Here is a 9,432-nt window from a genome sequence, read left to right on the forward strand (position 1 = left end):
CTGATCCCACCCATCCCCGCCCCACTGATCCCACCCCCCTGATCCTTTCCCCCAATCCCTGCCCCACTGATCCCCCAAATCCTCTGCCCCACTGCTCCCTGCCCCACTGATCTCTGCCCCACTGATCCTCTGCCCCACAGAGACGTCAAGGCCGGCAACATCCTTCTGACGGAGCCGGGGCAGGTGAAACTGGGCGACTTTGGCTCCGCCTCCATCGTGGCCCCGGCCAACTCCTTCGTGGGGACCCCCTACTGGTGAGTTGGGGGGCACTTGTGGGGCTCAGCCCCATAGCGGGGAGCCGCCCCTCACCCCTCTCCCTGCCCCATAGGATGGCCCCCGAAGTCATCCTGGCCATGGACGAGGGTCAATACGACGGCAAAGCCGACGTCTGGTCCTTGGGCATCACCTGCATCGAGTTGGGTGAGGACTTGGGGGGTTGGTGGAGCTACTTATGGGGCTGAGCCCCACGGCGCCGCCGCCGCCGCCGCCGCCGCCCCCTAAGTTTTTCCGGCCCCACAGCGGAGAGGAAGCCCCCCCTGTTCAACATGAACGCGATGAGCGCCCTGTACCACATCGCGCAGAACGAGTCCCCCGTCCTCCAGGCCAATCACTGGTGAGCTCCGTCCTCCTCCCACCAATCAACCTTCTCCCCCTCCCCCGCCTTCCTGCCGGGAGGCGCGGCTCCGCCCTAGAGATGTGGGGCAGAGCCCCTAGACTCCATAACTACCTTCAGTTATGGGGCGGCGGGTTCCTCCCGGGGGGGGCAGGTCGGAATATTTCCGCAATTTCGTGGATTCGTGTCTTCAGAAGATCCCGCCCGATCGTCCCACCTCCGAGGTGCTCCTCAAGGTCGGTTGGGGGGCAGGGTGGGGGTCACCGTGGGGTGTCCCCACCTTCGGCGGGGGGGGGGACGTCCCCTCTGCCCCCCAAGTGTCCCCCCAACTTTTTGGTTGTCCCTTTCTCCAGCATCGGTTCCTCCTGCGAGAGCGGCCCCAGAGGGTGGTCCTGGACCTCATCCAACGCACCAAAGACGCCGTCCGGGAGTTGGACAACCTCCAGTACCGCAAGATGAAGAAGATCCTCTTCCAGGAGGCCCCCAACGGACCCGATCCCGGCGAGGAAGAGGAGGTGAGGAAGGGCCCACCCCAACCAACCAACCCCTTGGGTCATCTTCTGGGGGGTTTTGGTGACCCTCGGGGAGGTTCTTGGGGTCTTCTCCACCATCTTGAGATGTTCCTGAGGTTCCTCGTCACCTCCTGGGGTCTTGGTGACCCTCAGGGAAGGTTCTCCTGAGGTTCTTGGGGTCTTCTCCATCATCTTGGGATGTTCCTGGGGTCTTCTCCACCATCTTGGAAGGTTCCTGAGGTTCCTTCTCATCTCCTGGGGTCTTGGTGACCCTCAGGGAAGGTTCTCCTGAGGTTCTTGGGGTCTTCTCCATCATCTTGGGTGGTTCCTGAGGTTCTTTGTCATCTCCTGGGGTCTCCTCCACCATCTTGGCATCTCCTCGTCATCTCCTGGGGTCTTCTCCATCCTGGTGGCCCGTCCCCGTGTCCCCTTTGTCACCTCCTGGGGTCTTGGTGACCTCACAGAAGGTTCTCCTGAGGTTCTTGGGGTCTTCTCCATCATTTTGGGAGGTTCCTGAGGTTCCTCGTCATCTCCTGGGGTCTTGGTGACCCTCAGGGAAGGTTCTCCTGAGGTTCCTGGGGTCTTCTCCACCATCTTGGAAGGTTCCTGAGGTTCCTTCTCATCTCCTGGGGTCTTGGTGACCCTCACAGAAGGTTCTTCTGAGGTTCTTGGGGTCTTCTCCACCATCTTGGGATGTTCCTGGGGTCTTCTCCATCCTGGTGGCCCGTCCTCGTGTCCCCTTTGTCACCTCTTGGGGTCTTGGTGACCTCACAGAAGGTTCTCCTGAGGTTCTTGGGGTCTTCTCCACCATCTTGGGATGTTCCTGGGGTCTTCTCCATCCTGGTGGCCCGTCCTCGTGGCCCCTTTGTCACCTCTTGGGGTCTTGGTGACCTCACAGAAGGTTCTCCTGAGGTTCTTGGGGTCTTCTCCACCATCTTGGGATGTTCCTGGGGTCTTCTCCATCCTGGTGGCCCGTCCTCGTGGCCCCTTTGTCACCTCTTGGGGTCTTGGTGACCTCACAGAAGGTTCTCCTGAGGTTCTTGGGGTCTTCTCCACCATCTTGGGATGTTCCTGGGGTCTTCTCCATCCTGGTGGCCCGTCCTCGTGTCCCCTCTGTCATCTTCTGGGGTCTTGGTGACCCTCAGGGAAGGTTCTCCTGAGGTTCTTGGGGTCTTCTCCACCATCTTGAGATGTTCCTGAGGTTCCTTGACATGTCCTGGGGTCTTCTCCATCATCTTGGGATCTCCTCATCACCTCTTGGGGTCTTGGTGACCCTCAGGGAAGGTTCTCCTGTGGTTCTTGGGGTCTTCTCCACCATCTTGGGTGGTTCCTGAGGTTCTTTGTCATCTCCTGGGGTCTCCTCCACCATCTTGGCATCTCCTCGTCATCTCCTGGGGTCTTCTCCATCCTGGTGGCCCGTCCCCGTGTCCCCTTTGTCACCTCCTGGGGTCTTGGTGACCTCACGGAAGGTTCTCCTGAGGTTCTTGGGGTCTTCTCCACCATCTTGAGATGTTCCTGAGGTCCTTTGTCATCTCCTGGGGCTGTGGCCACCCTCGTGTCACCTCCCTGAGGTCCTCATGGATCTCCATGGCCCATCTCCACGTCCCACCTTGGCTCCAGTTGCCCCCAGTGGAACATCTCCCAGGTTCTGGTTGACCTCCATGGAAGTTCTTCAGGTTCTCCATGGAAGTTCTTCCATGTTCTCCTTGATCTTGATGGTTCCTCTCCATCTTCTCACCCAACCTGAGGTCCCCTTGTCCCTGTGTCACCTCCCTGAGGTCCTGGTTGACCCTCGTGGTCCATCCCCACGTCCCACCTTGGCTCCAGTTGCCCCCAGTGGAACTTCTCCCAGGTTCTGGTTGACCTCCATGGATCATCTCTGAAGTTCTGGTTGGTCTCCATGGTTCCTGTCCACATCCTTGTCCCCGTGTCACCTCCATGAGGTCCTCCTTGATCTCCATGGCCCATCCCCACGTCCCACCTTGGCTCTAGGTGACCCCAGTGGAACATCTCCCAGGTTCTGGTTGACCTCCATGGATCATCTCTGAAGTTCTGGTTGGTCTCCATGGTTCCTGTCCACATCCTTGTCCCCGTGTCACCTCCCTGAGGTCCTGGTTGACCCTCGTGGTCCATCCCCGCGTCCCACCTTGGCTCCAGGTGACCCCAGTGGAACATCTCCCAGGTTCTGGTTGACCTCCATGGATCATCTCTGAAGTTCTGGTTGGTCTCCATGGTTCCTGTCCACATCCTTGTCCCCGTGTCACCTCCCTGAGGTCCTGGTTGACCCTCGTGGTCCATCCCCACGTCCCACCTTGGCTCCAGTTGCCCCCAGTGGAACTTCTCCCAGTTTCTGGTTGACCTCCATGGATCATCTCTGAAGTTCTGGTTGGTCTCCATGGTTCCTGTCCACATCCTTGTCCCCGTGTCACCTCCATGAGGTCCTCCTTGATCTCCATGGCCCATCCCCACGTCCCACCTTGGCTCCAGGTGACCCCAGTGGAACATCTCCCAGGTTCTGGTTGACCTCCGTGGAAGTTCTCCGAGGTTCTGGTTGATTTCCGTGGAACTTCTTCCTCGATCTTCATGGTTCCTCTCCATCTTCTCACCCAACCTGAGGTCCCCTTGTCCCCGTGTCACCTCCCTGAGGTCCTCATTGACCCCCATGGCCCATCCCCACGTCCCACCTTGGCTCCAGTTGCCCCCAGTGGAACATCTCCCAGGTTCTGGTTGACCTCCATGGAAGTTCTTCAGGTTCTCCATGGAAGTTCTTCCATGTTCTCCTTGATCTTGATGGTTCCTCTCCATCTTCTCACCCAACCTGAGGTCCCCTTGTCCCTGTGTCACCTCCCTGAGGTCCTGGTTGACCCTCGTGGTCCATTGATGTTCTGGTTGACCTCTATGGAAGTTCTTCCAGGTTCTCCTTGATCTTGATGGTTCCTCTCCATGTTCTCACCCAACCTGAGGTCCCCTTGTCCCCGTGTCACCTCCCTGAGGTTGTCCTTGATCTCCATGGCCCATCTCCATGTCCCACTTTGGCTCCAGGTGACCCCAGTGGAACATCTCCCAGGTTCTGGTTGACCTCCATGGAAGTTCTCCGAGGTTCTGGTTGATTTCCGTGGCACGTTTCCAAGTTCTCCTTGATCTTGATGGTTCCTCTCCATGTTTTCACCCAACCTGAGGTCCCCTTGTCCCCGTGTCACCTCCCTGATGTCCCCTCCCTCCCCCTTGTCCCCCCCCCCAGGAGGTGGAGCCCTTCCTGCGGCGGGCGGGGACGCTGGGGAGCATGGAGAGCAGCCACTCGGTGCCCAGCATGTCCATCAGCGCCTCCAGCCAGAGCAGCAGCGTCAACAGCTTGGCCGACCCTTCGGAGGAGGAAGAGGAGGAGGTGGAGGAAGAGGATGAAGAAGAAGACGAGGAGGAGGAGGAGGAGGAAGAGGAGGAAGAAGGTCCCCAGTTGGCCATGCTCCAGGAGGGGGAGCACACAGTCACCTCCAACAGCTCCGTCGTCCAGCGCTTGCCCGTGAGTTGGCTTCGAGGTGGGGGGGACGTAGGGATGGGGGGCCACCACCTTGGGGACGTCCCGATGGAGGGCCACCACCTTGGGGGGCGGTTCTGAGGTGTGGGGCCAGCTCCGTGGGGACGTCCCGATGGGGGGCCACCAGGATAGAGAGGTTCTGCTGGGGGTTCTACCATCTCCAGAAGGTTCTAAGATGGGGGGCCACCACCCTGGGGACCTCCCGATGGAGGGCCACCACCTTGGGGAGGTCCAGATGGGGGGCCACCACCTTGGGGGATGGTTCTGAGGTGTGGGGCCAGCTTCATGGGGAGGTTCTGATGGGGGGCCACCACCGTGGGGACATCCTGATGGGGGGCCACCATGATAGAGAGGTTTTGCTGGGGGTTCTACCATCTCCAGAAGGTTCTAAGATGGGGGCCCACCACCTTGGGGAGGTCCAGATGGGGGGCCACCACCTTGGGGATGTCCCAATGGAGGGCCACCACCCTGGGGAGGTCCAGATGGGGAAGGTCCACCTTGGGGGGTGGTTCTGAGGTGTGGGGCCAGCTCCGTGGGGACGTCCCGATGGGGGGCCACCAGGATAGAGAGGTTCTGCTGGGGGTTCTACCATCTCCAGAAGGTTCTAAGATGGGGGCCCACCACCTTGTGGAGGTCCCGAAGGGGGGCCACCACCTTGGGGAGGTTGTTATGGGGTTCTACCACCGTGAGGAAACCCCATTGAGATCCACCACGGGGAGATCCCATTGAGATCTACCACCCTGGGGAGGTCATTATGGGGGTCCACCACCATGAGAAGGTTGTTATGGGGTTCCACCACCCTGGGAAGGTCTTTATGGGGTTCCACCACTGTGAGGAACCCCATTGAGATCCACCACGGGGAGATCCCATTGAGATCCACCACCATGAGAAGGTCATTATGGGGGTCCAGATGGTTCTGAGGTGTGGGGCCAGCTTCATGGGGAGGTTCTGATGGGGGGCCACCACCGTGGGGACATCCTGATGGGGGGCCACCATGATAGAGAGGTTTTGCTGGGGGTTCTACCATCTCCAGAAGGTTCTAAGATGGGGGCCCACCACCTTGGGGAGGTCCAGATGGGGGGCCACCACCTTGGGGATGTCCCAATGGAGGGCCACCACCCTGGGGAGGTCCAGATGGGGAAGGTCCACCTTGGGGGGTGGTTCTGAGGTGTGGGGCCAGCTCCGTGGGGACGTCCCGATGGGGGGCCACCAGGATAGAGAGGTTCTGCTGGGGGTTCTACCATCTCCAGAAGGTTCTAAGATGGGGGCCCACCACCTTGTGGAGGTCCCGAAGGGGGGCCACCACCTTGGGGAGGTTGTTATGGGGTTCTACCACCGTGAGGAAACCCCATTGAGATCCACCACGGGGAGATCCCATTGAGATCTACCACCCTGGGGAGGTCATTATGGGGGTCCACCACCATGAGAAGGTTGTTATGGGGTTCCACCACCCTGGGAAGGTCTTTATGGGGTTCCACCACTGTGAGGAACCCCATTGAGATCCACCACGGGGAGATCCCATTGAGATCCACCACCATGAGAAGGTCATTATGGGGGTCCACCACCCCAGGAAGGGCTTAATGGGGTTCCACCACTGTGAGGATCCCCCATTGAGATCCACCACGGGGAGATCCCATTGAGATCTACCACCCCAGGGAGGTCCTTATGGGGTTCCACCACCCCAGGGAGGTCATTATGGGGGTCCACCACCATGAGAAGTTCGTTATGGGTTTCCACCCCCATGAGGAAACCCCATTGAGATCCACCACAGGGAGATCCCATTGAGATCTACCACCATGAGAAGGTCATTATGGGATTCCACTACCCCAGGGAGGTCATTATGGGGGTCCACCATCATGAGGAAACCCCATTGAGGTTCACCATGGGGAGATCCCATTGAGATCCACCACCATGAGAAGGTCGTTATGGGGTTCCACCACCCCAGGGAGGTCATAATGGGGGCCCACCGCCCTGGGAAGGTCTTCATGCCCCATTGAGATCCACCATGGGGAGATCCCATTGAGATCTACCACCCCGGGGAGGTCATTATGGGGTTCCACCACCGTAAAGAATCCCCATTGAGATCTATTACTGGGAGATCCCATTGAGATCCACCAACCCAGGGAGGTCATTATGGGGTTCTACCACCATGGGGAGGTCATTATAGGGTTCCACTACCGTAAGGAACCCCCATTGAGATCCACCTCGGGGAGATCCCATTGAGATCTACCACCCTGGGGAGGTCGTTATGGGGTTCCACCACCCTGGGGAGGTCGTTATGGGGTTCCACCACCCTGGGGAGGTCGTTAGGGGGTTCCACCACCCTGGGAAGGTTGTTATGGGGTTCCACCACCCTGGGAAGGTCATTATGGGGTTCCACCACCGTGAGGAAACCCCATTGAGATCCACGATGGAGAGATCCCATTGAGATCCGCTGCCGTGGGGAGGTCTTTATGGGGTTCTACCACCATGAGAAGGTCATTATGGAGTTCCACCACCCCGGGGAGGTCATTATGGGGGTCCACCATCATGAGGAAACCCCATTGAGGTTCACCACGGGGAGATCCCATTGAGATCTACCACCATGAGAAGGTCATTATGGGGGTCCACCGTCCTGGGAAGGTCTTTATGGGGTTCCACCACCATGAGAAGGTCGTTATGGGGTTCCACCACCGTAAGGAACCCTCATTGAGATCCACCACGGAGAGATCCCATTGAGATCCACCACCCCAGGGAGGTCCTTATGGGGTTCCACCACCATGAGAAGGTCGTTATGGGGTTCCACCACCCCGGGGAGGTCATTATGGGGGTCCACCACCCTGGGAAGGTCTTTATGGGGTTCCACCACTGTGAGGATCCCCCATTGAGATCCACCACGGGGAGATCCCATTGAGATCTACCACCATGAGAACGTCATTATGGGGTTCTACCACCCTGGGGAGGTCATAATGGGGGTCCACCACCGTGGGGAGGTCGTTATGGGGTTCCACCACCATGAGAAGGTCATTGTGGGGTTCCACCACCCTGGGAAGGTCATTATGGGGTTCCACCACTGTAAGGAACCCCCATTGAGATCCACCATGAGGAAACGCCATTGAGATCCACCACGGGGAGATCCCATTGAGATCTATCACCCTGGAGAGGCCATTATGGGGGTCCACCACCCCGGGGAAGTTGTTATGGGGGTCCACCACCATGAGAAGGTCATTATGGGGGTCCACCACCCCAGGAAGGGCTTAATGGGGTTCCACCACTGTGAGGATCCCCCATTGAGATCCACCACGGGGAGATCCCATTGAGATCTACCACCTCAGGGAGGTCCTTATGGGGTTCCACCACCCCAGGGAGGTCATTATGGGGGTCCACCACCATGAGAAGTTCGTTATGGGGCTCCACCACCCCAGGGAGGTCATTATAGGGTTCCACCACCGTGAGGAACCCCATTGAGATCCACCACGGGGAGATCCTGTTGAGATCTACCACCCTGGGGAGGTCATTATGGGGTTGCACCACCATGAGGAGGTTGTTATGGGGTTCCACCACCATGAGAAGGTCATTATGGGGTTCCACCACCCCAGGGAGGTCATTATGGGGTTCCACCACCATGAGGACCCTGGGAAGGTCTTCATGCCCCATTGAGATCCACCATGGGGAGATCCCATTGAGATCTACCACCCCGGGGAGGTCATTATGGGGTTCCACCACCGTAAAGAATCCCCATTGAGATCTATTACTGGGAGATCCCATTGAGATCCACCAACCCAGGGAGGTCATTATGGGGTTCTACCACCATGGGGAGGTCATTATAGGGTTCCACTACCGTAAGGAACCCCCATTGAGATCCACCTCGGGGAGATCCCATTGAGATCTACCACCCTGGGGAGGTCGTTATGGGGTTCCACCACCCTGGGGAGGTCGTTATGGGGTTCCACCACCCTGGGGAGGTCGTTAGGGGGTTCCACCACCCTGGGAAGGTTGTTATGGGGTTCCACCACCCTGGGAAGGTCATTATGGGGTTCCACCACCGTGAGGAAACCCCATTGAGATCCACGATGGAGAGATCCCATTGAGATCCGCTGCCGTGGGGAGGTCTTTATGGGGTTCTACCACCATGAGAAGGTCATTATGGAGTTCCACCACCCCGGGGAGGTCATTATGGGGGTCCACCATCATGAGGAAACCCCATTGAGGTTCACCACGGGGAGATCCCATTGAGATCTACCACCATGAGAAGGTCATTATGGGGGTCCACCGTCCTGGGAAGGTCTTTATGGGGTTCCACCACCATGAGAAGGTCGTTATGGGGTTCCACCACCGTAAGGAACCCTCATTGAGATCCACCACGGAGAGATCCCATTGAGATCCACCACCCCAGGGAGGTCCTTATGGGGTTCCACCACCATGAGAAGGTCGTTATGGGGTTCCACCACCCCGGGGAGGTCATTATGGGGGTCCACCACCCTGGGAAGGTCTTTATGGGGTTCCACCACTGTGAGGATCCCCCATTGAGATCCACCACGGGGAGATCCCATTGAGATCTACCACCATGAGAACGTCATTATGGGGTTCTACCACCCTGGGGAGGTCATAATGGGGGTCCACCACCGTGGGGAGGTCGTTATGGGGTTCCACCACCATGAGAAGGTCATTGTGGGGTTCCACCACCCTGGGAAGGTCATTATGGGGTTCCACCACTGTAAGGAACCCCCATTGAGATCCACCATGAGGAAACGCCATTGAGATCCACCACGGGGAGATCCCATTGAGATCTA

At 58.4% G+C, this 9,432-nt stretch overlaps 1 protein-coding gene across 1 annotated transcript in view; it reads left to right on the plus strand.

The window, feature by feature from the left end:
* Window positions 1-9,432, plus strand: part of LOC106900168 (serine/threonine-protein kinase TAO2-like) — a 16,101-nt gene that overhangs the window by 4,506 nt on the left and 2,163 nt on the right. Inside the window, exons 3-8 of the mRNA XM_014962160.1 lie at window positions 128-254; window positions 329-420; window positions 520-613; window positions 768-849; window positions 967-1,128; window positions 4,367-4,645. Of these exons, the coding sequence (XP_014817646.1) occupies window positions 128-254; window positions 329-420; window positions 520-613; window positions 768-849; window positions 967-1,128; window positions 4,367-4,645 (836 nt within the window). The remainder of the gene's footprint in view (window positions 1-127; window positions 255-328; window positions 421-519; window positions 614-767; window positions 850-966; window positions 1,129-4,366; window positions 4,646-9,432) is intronic.

The sequence above is a fragment of the Calidris pugnax genome, unplaced genomic scaffold (assembly GCF_001431845.1).
Source record: "Calidris pugnax isolate Ruff unplaced genomic scaffold, ASM143184v1 scaffold1371, whole genome shotgun sequence".
NCBI classification, from domain to species: Eukaryota; Metazoa; Chordata; class Aves; order Charadriiformes; family Scolopacidae; genus Calidris; species Calidris pugnax.